The sequence below is a fragment of the Pseudophryne corroboree genome, chromosome 6, assembly GCF_028390025.1.
Source record: "Pseudophryne corroboree isolate aPseCor3 chromosome 6, aPseCor3.hap2, whole genome shotgun sequence".
Classification (NCBI taxonomy): domain Eukaryota; kingdom Metazoa; phylum Chordata; class Amphibia; order Anura; family Myobatrachidae; genus Pseudophryne; species Pseudophryne corroboree.
In genome coordinates this window covers 393585643-393599636 of record NC_086449.1, presented here as the reverse complement: position 1 = coordinate 393599636, position 13994 = coordinate 393585643, and the positions used below count along the sequence as shown (strand labels likewise).

The following is a 13994-nucleotide window of genomic DNA, read 5'->3' as shown; positions in this document are numbered from 1 at the left end:
CGTGTGTGTTATGCCCAATGGCAACATAGAGGTATGGCTTAACAGTATTAGCAAGAAACACCAATGTCACATTAGCCTGTTTGTATTCAACGCAATAATATTTTGGTGTCATATACACAAGGGAGAATGTCTTGGTAGATATATAAAAGCAAAAGCCACATTTGCCATATAAAATGGAACTAAATACAGACACATCCACATCTATTGATTACCAATTTAAAAATTAAATTACATGTAAATAGTTTTTGCTACAGTAGCATAGTAATGACAATGTACTAACGGGAATAGACAGCCATAAATTGATATAATATAGCTTCAGCTGTAATGAACGGAGCACTATAGGACAATGCATAAACAGCTAATCAGAAGCAACAACATCGTATTGCTTATGGTCATCATAATGTTTACACAGCCCTCCAGTAACCGCCAGAGATGTGTTTCCTGAGAGGTGTATCTGGGAATTTGGGCAAGTTTTACTAAGTTACACGTACAGAAACACTCTGCTTACACTGGCCGCCCCTAGTCCACCTCTCCAAGTGTAGGAGACCACGAGCCTTAGCTATGCAGAAATCTGGATACAGATGTGTGCTTATTTCTGTGTGAATATGCAGTATGGAAAGGCATAACGTTTGCATAAAAAGGTGTACGCCAACTCAAAATGTATTTGTTCCTATTACATTATGAGTGTTATTTGGCATCATTAGGCAAATTACTTTTAGTCTACTGGCAAATTGTTACTTTTTATTTATATTTGACGTGTGGCGTCATGGCATCTGAGGCTGCAGTGCAACCAATGGACTTTATTTTTGGATTGAGAATTTTTATATATAGAATATCTGTTTTTCTGCCTTTGAACTTGAAAAATATGGGTTGCTGCTTAAATATAATTACTGTATACTGAATATCTCTGGTTTGCAAATCCAGTGAGCGCTACCCACACTTTACATACTGTACCATTTAATTTACATTAGGCCTACACCCAGGCTGCTCCTCCTGTTCGAGTGCACTCTTATGTAATATATTTTATATCAGCAAGTATTATATAGGGCCAAATTCAGATCTGATCGCAGCAGCAAATTTGTTAGTTAATGGGCAAAACCATGTGCACTGCAGGGGAGGCAGATATAACATGTGCAGAGAGAGTTAGATTTGGGTGGGGTGTGTTTAAACTGAAATCTAAATTGCAGTGTAAAAATAAAGCAGCCAGTATTTACCTTGCACAGAAACAAAATAACCCACCCAAATCTAACTCTCTCTGCAAATGTTATATCTTCCCCACCTGCAGTGTACATGGATTTGCCCATTAGCTAACAAATTTGCTGCTGCGATCAGATCTGAATTACCCCCATTATTTCTAACAATTACATTATATAAATAAACAGGATCTCTCATGTGAATGTAGCAAGGCTTCTTAATACAGGCTGTGATTTCCGCCAAACCCCTGATTTTCATGACCTGCAGCACCTAGTGACTTATTGGGTGATGTACAATTGTTTTTCTTGCCGACAGCCAGTAGATGGTGTCAGTGGAGATATTCAATTGATCCTTCATTTGTGCGCAAACGGCTGCCAGCGACGGTATTTCAGCTCGCACCCCCTGGGGGTGGCTAGCTGAAATGGGTGAAAAGTGCCTTGTTTCAGTGCTCAAATGGGACTTTTCTCAATGCGACCATTAGTTTGGTCGTCTAAACCCAACCTTTCTGGGTGCAACAAGGACAATATAAGATTAAGAACCAATCGAATATTCCCCATTGAATCCCCAAAAAGATTATTTAGTTAATTTGTTATAACCTCAGAATTGGAAGATCATGCCAACTGCAGACACTGGACTCAAGTGGCAGATGGGCATCTGTAACTCTTCAACTTAAACACTGTAAAGATGGTGGTCTTCTTCTGTACAAGCGGTAAAGCACATCTGACAGCTTTCTCCTACTGCTTCCTATTCAGTATTATTTCCCAGATTACCCAGGTTATTCATAAACTAGTGGTATTGCACACTGACATTTTGGTAGTCAGGGTATATGCAGAATCACCTAGTGCAGACAATAGTGTTAACATAATGCATTGCAAAAATATACTTCTTTTAAGAAATGGTTATAAAAATTGTCAGTGACACTTGAATTGTACAGAGCAAATTGCTTTTTGCACTCAATGGGGGGAATTCAAATATTTGAAAAGTCAGTTGGGTGTCTGTTTTTTCCTGTCTATTAGATAGGAAAAAATAGACACCCAACTGACTTTTCAAACAATTGAATATCCCCCCTTGTATTCACTCTTCAGTTCAAATTCTTTCCTGAGGTTGTGTACCCATTCAGAGGCGTTTTAAGAGAGAACGGTGCCTGTGTGCAGGCTCTGATTAGGTCTCCTCCACGCCGGCGGTGCAGTAGGCTCTGGCGTTGTACAAATAATTACTGTTAATTGGGCGCTACTTCGACTCTAAAAGACTGTAGTAATAAAAAATTATATTCACAAACAAGAGCACTGATATGTCAATACCACAGTAATATATGCAGCTCCAAATAGGAGATCTGGATTATCACCACAATATAGACACAGTATAGTAGATCAAATGAGAGCGCATATAGGGGGTAATTCTGAGTTGATCGCAGCAGGATTTTTGTTAGCAGTTGGGCAAAACCATGTGCACTGCAGGGGAGGCAGATATAACATGTGCAGAGAGAGTTAGATTTGGGTGGGTTATTTTGTTTCTGTGCAGGGTAAATACTGGCTGCTTTATTATACACTGCAATTTAGATTGCAGATTGAACACACCACACCCAAATCTAACTCTCTCTGCACATGTTATATCTGCCTCCCCTGCAGTGCACATGGTTTTGCCCAACTGCTATCAAAAATCCTGCTGCAATCAACTCAGAATTACCCCCATAAAGTTGATACATTTTCAATCTCACAGGGTTATTGTGCACTCATCTGTGTTTCCATCTTTAACTGTGTCAACCGCAGCCTATGTTTCAATATCACCGCTGATCTGCAAATTGGGAGTTTCAGAAAGGGACCCCCACAGCGGGGACCACTGAATTCATAACTTGAGGTGAACATTGTTACCATGTTTAAGTAGCCACACTGTTTCAATATCAACTACTTCATATTCTGTGGCATCATATAACTTCATATTGGATATCAATCATTTGAACTCTGGCACTCCGGATGTTATACATTGTTACAATTCCGCATATCAATTGTGCTTCATTACTTCACAGGAGTTAATGTATATGTAATATTTTATGTGAATTACATTTTTAAAATGTATCCACTTTATATGCGCTCTCATTTGATCTACTATACTGGCTCTGGCATTGTGCCAGAGTCTACTGTGCATGCGCAGGTACTGGGAACTTGGTGCCCATGCCACGTTCCTGGGGACATCTCTATTGCACATGCGCAAATCTCCAGAACATGACCGCAGTGGCCTTTTTTCCAGTGATATTTGCAGCTCTGCAGCCAGCACTGGGCCGACAGAGTGGTAAGTTTAATTAAATGGCTGCAAGGTGTGCGGTGTGTGGGCCCCCCTGGCACACATTGCACCCATTATAGATACCCCAGTGTACCCAGTTATTTAAATCACTTAATTAAACCTCCTCATCCTACTGTACATGTTGATTTTTACTCAATCCTTCTATTTTCGAGGTACATCACACTTGCCTACCTGACCCTCTCCATGAGGGAGAAAATGCTCTGTTCCTGGACTTTCCTGGTAATGTATGATTGCCATCACCTGTGGTGAAACACCTTTCTTATCAATTAACTAGCTCACCACAGGTGATGGCAATCATACATTACCAGGAAAGTCCAGGAACAGAGCATTTTCTCCCTCATGGAGAGGGTCAGGTAGGCAAGTATGAGGTACAGTACATACTGTAGATATTGCTGATGTTTATGCAGTTGACTTGCACTGGGCAGGACCAACATATCAGTAGATTACTCCAGTGCCTCATTCTAAATCCAGGCCATGGTATGAGTGTTTAGCTTGGAGATACAAAACACCATAATAAGAAGTGAAATGGTTAATGAGAACAGTTTTCTGTTATACTGCATCATTTAACACACTAATTGTCACACATTTAACCACATGCTCTTTTACAATCTAAAGTAATGGTACAGCTACTTACTTGCTGTATGTTTGTTGCAGGTACTCAGTATGGTAATTAATGCAGCCTATAAACCTGGACGGGTCTTAAGAGAGTTACAATTAGTGGAAGACACATCATGGAACTTCCAGGAAGAAACACTGAAAGCCAAGTAAGTCATTGGCTGATAATACACACATGAAAGTTTTTTTTTACTGCTTAAATCATGTGCACCGTTTTCTAACAATATTCAAAGTTTATTTAACACTAATTAATTGGTCACTGGTATATAGCAGATAATATGCTGTATATTTCATATCTAACGTTACATGAAACATACCATACTACTCTCATGATTAGCACAGTCTAAGCCGGGCAGAGCCGTAGCTAGAATTTTTGTGTGCCTTGTGCCAGAGAGATAATTGGGGGCCCTCCTCCCCCATTTTTCCAATAGAGACATAAGGTGCATGCTTCGTGGGGGAAGGGGCATGACAAGATTGAACCCAGAGAGAACCCATGCTATGATGCCCTTTCCCACATTATATATATATATATATATAACCTGTTGAATTCCAATCAAGCACCCTACTCATTGAGCTATTTGATCCTGCATAACAACAATGAGAACTATATGAAGCTACTGGTACTTTGTAAACAAAAAAAAATCAGCATTGCAATTGAGCAAATATATGTAGTGTGTAGCCACACATCAGATCTCTCGCAGCCACACACTATATAGATCTGCTCAGCCGCAATGCTGATAATTTTTTAACAAAGTACAATGTAAGCTTCAAATAGTTCGAATTCTCTAGCTTAGAATTATCTACCTTTCTATGCAAAGGCAGATAGCTCAATGAATAGTGGGTCTGACTGCAATGCCACAGACAATGGGTTCGAATCAGCGGTAAGTCAGCATCTTGAAATGTAATTAAGGACAGTATGATTAAACAACAAAGAAATCTCAAGTTGAGTTCATGAATGTTGTATAGGTATTAGCACAGAAAGGGTGTGGGAAGGAGACGGGCGGTCAGGAGATGCTGGGCTTCAAAAAGGGGGGAAGCTGCAAGTAAAAGTAATTAAAACAGATAATTGACAAGTGCCACCAGCAGCACCCCCTACACTGCATGGCTATGTGCAGTGCCCCCGCTGGGTACACACTAGGCGATGCTGAAATGCCGGCGATTAACGACTATATTGTTGAATGATATAGCATTCAACATTATAGCGCATACACACTGAACATTATCGTTCAACAACAACGATCAGTGACGTCACCGCCGGCATTCCCAGACATGCAGCTTACCCCGACATTGACGAGTTGAGCTGCATGTCAGCTCAATATTGGTGATCGCTGAACTACGTGTGGGAGCGCCCATCGTTCACCAATATTACCCCCATACACACTGGATGATATAAGCCTAAAAATAAACTATAACGACATTTATGTCGTTAACGTTTATTTCTTAGACTGAAATCGCCCAGTGTGTACCCGGCTTTACAGTTGGCAATACTGCAATGTGATGTCATGTAGCAATTTGGGATCAACTCCAAACAGAGTATAAACTAGGGTTAGGTTACCAGTCTTGGACTGTACCAGCACTAGATTAATCATGTAACAGTAATGTCAATATACAAGCTGCAGCACAATGCCTGGTTATACAGTGAGGAAGTTAAATCAAGAACCATTGTACCGTAACTTTTTGTATTTAATGTATATAACAAAGCAAGCTGAATCGGCTACTACGTACCACCAATGATTATCAATGACGCTTTCCGTTTTACTATTTACCAGTGCCATACTGATTATGGTGCCAATGCCCAGGGAATGAGGTTGAGTGGGCAATGTAGCTGCCCCATTGGCACCTGAGCTCAGCTTGCTGGGTGCCTGGAGAGGCATTGGAAGTATCCTTAGTTTGTACCTTGCGCCTAGCTTCCTACTCCCGGCCTCCTTTTCTTTTTGGTACTTGTGATGTTATTATGTGATTCCCAGCTGAGAAATCTGTCTTTATATTTGGTTAGACCTCTACATTACCCAGCTGTGTCATCTGCCAACATCAACAATTATATAAACTCAAACGCTAAATAAACTATATGACCCAGTAATTATGCCCCAGAGCTGGAACCATCACAGTCCTGTATATATAAAATGTTGTTTTGGTTGTAGCAGGTAATTCCCCTCAACATAGTCATCAACATTAGACATTTCACCTAATTCAAGTTTGTATGCAAATGCATTTGCGATTGTCTAGGCTATGGAACTTATATGCAAAAACAGGGAGCATCGGGTCAAAGGGTTAGCTGATGGCTACACAGACTGGGCACGGCAGTAGTAATGCAGGAGCCATGTTTTTGAATGTATGAGCTGGCAGCCAGATGGCAGATACATGCCCCTGAAAACGGCTATAAAAGGGTATGCCTGTAGCATACTGATCGTCGGGATCCCGGCGATCACAATACAGACGCCAGGATCCCGACGGGGGCATCATACCACCACCGGTATACCGGCGAGGTAGGTGATTCCCCCTCTATGGGTGTCCACGACACCCATAGAGGGAGACCAAGCCTGCAGCGTGTTGAGCGCAGCGAGCACGCAAGTGGCTTAGTTGCTCTCGCCACCCTGCCGGCATTCCACTGCTCAGGATGCCAATGTCGATATACTGACATTTGGCATCCCGTGCGGTGGGGATTCATAATGAACCCAATGATACGTCTGCATATTTGAAATCACTCCCCCTTAGCAACTCCAACTGCCTGTCAATCACTTTGCAATGAAAGACTTATTGTGAGCAGGATCGCAGCGGCACCTTGACAAATGCACAGTAAGATCGCAGCACATGCGCAGTCTGCCAATAATAGCTGACTTGCGTGAACATCGGCCACAGCGTACAAACATGAATTAGGCTCACATTGAGCAAGGAACTTTTTTAACTTTACAAAAATACGTAAACCCTTTTTCCAGCAAACTTTTGCATAGTGAGCAAGGAACCTTTTCTTTTGCAGGAGTCTTTTAGTAAAACAAAGTAAAGCATCAAGTTGCCTACTGAGATTGGCTTTGTTTAGATTATTTTTGGTGTATATTGTTTGATTATTTGTGGTACACGCCTTATGTTTTATATTTTATATTTCTGTGACTGTTTAAATCTGTTCAGTTTATAATATCAAATAATATTGGCGATATACATAATATTAATATATTAAGACATTACATAATATATATTCATTTTTTTCCTATTTATATATCCTACACATGCATAGGTTTTCCTATTATCTAATGGTAAATTACCTATTTAGTTGAAAGTCATAAAAGTGGTAATAAGGATTTGTGAAGTTTATGCAGATTCTCTATATACATAATAAACTTGCATGCTTGATTGTTTTACTGCGTGATTAGGTAATGTATCTAATATTAAACTGCAGTGGTGTTAATACATTAAGGAGTTATTCACTTTTGATTGATTTTGACGTGCATCATGTATATCTGTTTATGAGTGAGTCTGTATACGAAACATAGCGGATTTTGACGTGAAGACAAGCTGCTACTGCATCATAGCACTTGGTATACAGATTCAGATTCAGTCGCACACACATATAAAAGTGTCAGATATCAGATATGGTGCACCCTAGTGTATTGCATTTTCAGGTAAAAAGATGGACACAATCAGCGCTAGCAGAATCACACAGGAACTGGCATGCCGAGAGGGGCTGTTTGGCGTGACTGCAGCAATAATGTATGCGGATATATCTGTAGGTAACATAATGGGCAGACTCCCTTATTTGTTTTACATTGGGATTTTTGCTTTAAAACGGTTTGTGTAAAATTTGAAATCAGGAAAATTTACATCCACAGTTGACCAATCCCATTTCAGTAAAGTGAATTAAAATGAGTTTGTCACAGTCATGAAAAAAACAAAGCACTGGCTTGATCCTTGGACCTCATGAACTGTAAACCTATATTCATACCAGCTGGGCCTCTGCAGTTCCTCTTGGTTTAAGATCTTTGTTCATCATTCTTGAACATCGTACTGGCTCTCCACCCACTTCCTGGCCACAGCCTGTCTCCTATGGGCAGTGGGTATATGAAACAGGAAGACTGTAATATTTGGCTCTGATTATTCTTGTCTGATTATTGATCTAGAGATGCAGCTGTTCCTGATTGCTTTAAACATTTCTTGGACTTTGACGTGGTTGTGTTTGGCGATATTCCAGCTATGTTCCTTACTTTGACTCTGCTCAGTCCTTTGGATATCTGTTGCAGTTGCAGACCAACTTGTGCATCAAACCCTTGACTTGCACTTCGGTTTTCTGTTTTGCCCCATACAGATGGAGCCACACTAGTCGATAATAAACCATGATAGAGTCTAATTTACTAGTCAATTCAATTAGCCATGAGCCAGAACTTTGTTGGCCCCATAGCAATATTTTGAAGAGGCTCCTGTCTCCAATGCTGCTAGAGAGGCGCCCCTCTCCTAATTGTATGCCTCATAATAGTGCCCTAATTTATTTTATGAACCATAGTAGTGCCTTGTTTCACATTACATTATGCCACACAGTTCCCCTATTTCACATTGTGACATAGTGTCCCCAGTTCATATTATGCCACATTACAGTGCTCCAGTTCATATTATGCCAGATATACGGTGCTGCGGACCATTTGTTGTGCCTTATAAATAAAATGTAATAAAAATAATGCCACATTGTAGTGCCTCCACTTCATATTGTGCCACACCTAGGCAGCGAGCTTGTGCGGTAAGACTGATTGTTGAGTTCTCAACAGTGATAGAGATATCAGGATGGTAACTACTATTGATCAGTGAATATATAATTAATTCTGTTTTGGAAATATTAAGTTTGAGGTGGCGAGATGACATCCAAGATGATATGGCAGAAAGGTATTCAGTGATGTGGACCAATACAGATGGTGATGAATCTGGGGGGGATAGGTAGATTTGAGTATCAACCACGTACGTACAGATGATACTGAGATCCAAAGAAGCTGATTAGTTTGCCAAGAGATGTGCTATAGATTGAAAAAAGCAGAGGGCCTAAGACTGAGCTTGCGGTACTCCAACTGATAGAGGTAGTGAAGAGTAAGTAGGTTCAGAGAAGCAGAAACTGATAGAGCGATTATATAGGTAGGCTGAGAACCAAGAAAGGGCTGTGCCCTGAAGACCTAGGGATTGTGGTGGTCAATAGTGTCATAAGCAGCAGAGAGATTACGAAGAATAAGAAGTGAGTAATAGCCTCTAGACTTTGCAGTGACCAGATTGTTCACTAGTTTAGTCAGTGCTGTCTCTGTGGAGTGTTGGGAAAGAAAACTTGACTGAAGTGGGTCCAATAAGTTGTGTGAGTTAAGAAAGTGTGTGAGGCAAGTGTAGGATGAGTCTCTCAAGTAGCTTGGAGGGGCATGGTAGCTGAGATGGGATGGTAGTTTGAGAGAGAGTTTGGGTCAGAATTTTGTTTTCCAGAATGGTAGTAATCAGTGCATGCTTGAACAGTGAAGGAAAGATACCAGTAGAGAGAGAGAGAGAGAGAGAGAGAGAGAGAGATTACAGATTTTAGTTAAGGTTGGGATGAGCACAAGAGACAGAGCTTTAGTTATTTGTGAGGACATAGAATCAAGGGCAGAGGTAGTAAAGTAAGAGGATTAGAAGAGTGTTGATATTTCATCTTCATTTGTGGGATCAAATGAAGAGAAGGTGCCAGAGGGTTCAGGTAGGGAATTGAGCAGGTCACTGGCTGAGGAAGAGAACACCATTTAATCTCTGATTTTGTTAATCTGGTCCTTGAAGTAGGAAGCAAGAGCACTATAACACAGGCATATGCAGTATCAATAAGAAAAAAAAGTGTGAACTTTAGAATGTAATCCTCAGCATTTGTGCCTAATCAGCCACTACTTAGTACAACACATGTCCATCAGATATACATGGGCAAAGTTCGTCACACACAAGCCAATATTGCTATAGACTGGATGATAAAGCAACGGTATCATCATTTAGGACCTATGACAATGTTTGTGCAGTTGTCCACTGTTTTTTTGTACTGTACATGCATGAGTGGTATACGCTGTGCGATTATGGATGCAGACAACTGGTATTTTAGTGGGTATTTCTGGGTGTCAGGGTGTTACTAGCTAGACAAATGCGTATCACAGTCAGCAACTGCATCCAAATATGCAGTTGCACTGGCACTGACAGTCATGTTCCGAAGGACATTCTGAGCAACCATAGGGCTGCTCTAATGTTTCATGGTACGATGGATGTGCGACTAATAGTGTGGATTAGAGACGCAGCCAGGAGGCGTCTCTATGAATCAGCTGCTGCATTAGCATAAATTTATTGTCACACTATGTAAAAAAGACTCAGTCGCGACTTGCATTCATGTCTGATTCAGGCCCAGAATTTGCCCGCACACGGGGAGGCGATTTGAATGACTTTGGACTGTTTGGTATCCCAGGCTGTGACCCCATGCTGTTTTCTGCTCCAATTCAGACTGCTTGCAGGATGAGCAGGGCCAGATTAACAATGGGGCAGATGGAGCTCCAATTCCAGACCTCCACATAAAAATAGGCCCATTATTCTGGTAGCAGGATGATGACCAGCTTGCACAACTGGACAAACAATCATAAACCATAAGTATTAAAACAGTTTTTGCTGTTTTTTCACAAAATTATGCACATTTTCTATGTTTATGTATTTATGGAGACATTGGGGGACATAGGCCCTCATACCGAGTTGTTTGCTCGCTAGCTGCTTTTAGCAGCCGTGCAAACGTTAAGCCGCCGCCCTTTGGGAGTGTATCTTAGCCATACTCACCTACTCTCCCGGAAGCTGCGGGAGGCTCCCATTTTTTGGGGTAGCCCCCCGCACCCCCGGAAGAGTGGGCAGGTCTCCCGCTTCCTGCTCGCACCCTAGTGATGTGAGCAGGATGGAGAGAGAACCTCCCGCATTCGCGGGTCCGTCGGGTGGAGAATGGGTTAAAATGACGCAAATCGCGTCATTTTAGCCCCGCCCCCTTCCCGCGGACCCACGAATCGCGGCATTTCCCGATGCGGGGGCAGGGCTTAGTGATGTCACAGTCCGGCCCCGCCCCCCGAAGACACCTGCAGCGTCTCCTCTCCGGGCTTCTCCCGGAGAGGAGAAATACAATGTAGGTAAGTATGATCTTAGCTTAGCAGAAGTGCGAACGAAAGGATCGCACAGCGGCTACAAAATATTTTTGAGCAGCTTCAGACCTACTCCTAGCTTGCGATCACTTCAGACTATTTAGTTCCTGTTTTGACGTCACGAACACGCCCTGCGTTCGGCCAGCCACGCCTGCGTTTGTACCTCACACGCCTGCGTTTTTCAGCACACTCCCTGAAAACGGTCAGTTACCTCCCAGAAACGCCCCTTTCCTGTCAATCACTCTGCGGTCAGCAGTGTGACTGTAAAGCTTCGCTAGACCTTGTGTAAAAAAGCATCGGCTGTTGTGAAAGTACGTCGCACATGCGCATTGCGCCGCATACGCATGCGCAGAAGTGCTGCTTTTTTGCCTAATCGCTGCGCTGCGAACATTTTAAGCTAGCAATCAACTCTGAATGACCCCCATAGTGTATAGGGAGTACACACCCACATGCCTCTGGCCACACCCACACAGCACTGGTCACAGTTCCTCCTCTTCTCGGTATAGGCCCTTGAAAATGTCCAGCTCCAGGCCCACGTAGCCCTTTAATCCGGCCCTGGGGATGAGCAGATGATTGCACACACTGCCCAATAGAGAGCCCAACAACTAAAGTAGAAATGCAAGACATACAGTAGACTGTGATATTGCAGCATGAGTGAGTACATATCCCATTTAATAAAAAGCTAACCCTGCTCCTCACCTCTATGGGGGAATTCAAGTGTTTTGCGTGCCAGCAGCCACTAGATCAGGCTTTTTCAACCAGTGTGCCGTGGCACACTAGTGTGCCGCGACAAGTTGCAAGGTGTGCCGCGGAGCCAGAGCAGCTTCCTGCACCTTCAGAGTGAACTGTTGGCCCGGGCTCTTCTTAGAGGATCAGTCGTGCTCCGGCCGTGATGTATGCTTTGAAGACGTGGCGGTGTGATATCATAGGTCACGGCCGCCGCTTCTCACCACCCAGGCAGCCCACACGCCTGCACACACATCTTCCAGTTCCCGCCTGCATCCACAGCTTTCCTTGCCCACCCACATCCACACCTGCCCGACCGCCCGCTGCTCAGTATTCGCAGCACTCCACTATGAACAACCCCCGCCACTGAGAGACAGGGAGGAGGACAGCTGACCGGTAGGGGCTAATATTTATTTTATTTCTCCTGTGGGGAGCAATAGGATTTATGGCTTTATGGGGGGGAACAATCTGAATAATTCATATGGAGAGCAATAGGATTTATGTGAGGAGAAATATGATTGATTTATGTGGGGAGCAACAGGATTTATGTGGGGAGAAATGTGATTGATTTATGTGTGAGCAACATTATTTATGTGGGGAGAAATGTGATTGATTTATGTGTGAGCAACATTATTTATGTGGGGAGCAATGTGTGTTTTTTTCTGTGTAGGCCAATGTATGTGTGGATTTTTTTTTTACTGTGAGGGCCAATGTGTGTTTTTTGGGGGGGGTTTCGGTGGGGAACTGATGGTGTGCCTTGACAATTTTGAAATATTGTTCGGTGTGCCGCGAGTAAAAAAAGGTTGAAAATCACTGCACTAGATAGTGCCCATTGGAGCAATTCGGTCGCGCACAGTCGCCGGGGCTGACATTACTGTTCTGTTGTTCCTTCATTTTGACAGGGTGGTAACTAGTAACAATCATGTATTTACATGACTGCTGAAGTATGAGGAACGCATGAAAAGATTTGTTCTATTGAATTCAGGCTGTTCAGTATTTAATTGGTAGATAGAATACACTGAAATGAAACAGAGGCATACTGCCAAATTACTTTCAAGCAGCAGCTGCCAGTTTTGTTTCTCAAGTACGAAACTGACTTCCTGACTCCAGGAAATGACAACTAGATATCTCACTCTATCAATAACCTGCTGGTCTGTTTCTTAGTACCTCTCATTCAAGTGCTCCTATTCCAGAGGACAGGCCATTCAGGGAAAAGCATAAGAAGCTGTTGTAGAGAGATGCATTGCATCTTCATTTTTATCTTGATTTCCAGACTTCTAACAAGATCTGAAAATGATTGGCTCGGACTGCATTTCATATCCAAATATTCACATAAAGACACAGCAATGAGCCACCATATCCCTGATTGTACATGGATGCTGTATACTTCTTTCTTTATTAGGATTCTGTAACTTTTTTTTTTACAATTTATTTATACAAGGAAACAGAGAAAAACATCCATATCAGTATTTGTGCATTTGTAAAACACTAACGTTGGCCATAACTTTAAATGTACTGTGCAGTATTTTTCCAAATCAGGACTTTAATACAGTATTTATTTGAACTCGGCTTCAGTGAAATTCTATTACACATATATATTATTAATTAATAACAGTTTTAGGGTTGTGTCACGCTGGTGCTTTAAATGCTAGTGTTTGTTCAGTGAGAAACATGCTACAATTCTTAGCGCTGATATGGTTTTGTGCTGACACATTGAAGTGAGTGGGGAATGCGGTGCCCTTCCCTTGTCACATTGGAGCAATAAAGCTGTGAAGATGATGTGTGCAAGCTTTGTTGAGCATTTCCCTGTGGGGATGAGTGTTCCCTATTCACTTCAGTGTTAGCATGAGCTGTTTGTGCATTTAGGTATGGTTATTTCACACACAATATTGCTGTGCTTTACAGAGACTGTTTTATTGGGATGCAGTTAAAATGCTGGCTGTCGGGATCCTGGCGTTCAGGATACCGACGCCGAAATCCCGACAGCCGACAATACCGACAGCCGGAATCCTGGTGCAC

At 42.3% G+C, this 13994-nt stretch overlaps 1 protein-coding gene across 4 annotated transcripts in view; it reads left to right on the top strand.

Annotated features, from left to right (window-relative positions):
- Positions 1-13994, top strand: part of SFMBT2 (Scm like with four mbt domains 2) — a 349877-nt gene that overhangs the window by 316680 nt on the left and 19203 nt on the right. For all 4 annotated transcript variants that reach the window (XM_063926815.1, XM_063926812.1, XM_063926813.1 and 1 more), the window contains one exon: positions 4150-4259. In XM_063926815.1, coding sequence (XP_063782885.1) covers positions 4150-4259 — 110 coding nt within the window. The remainder of the gene's footprint in view (positions 1-4149; positions 4260-13994) is intronic.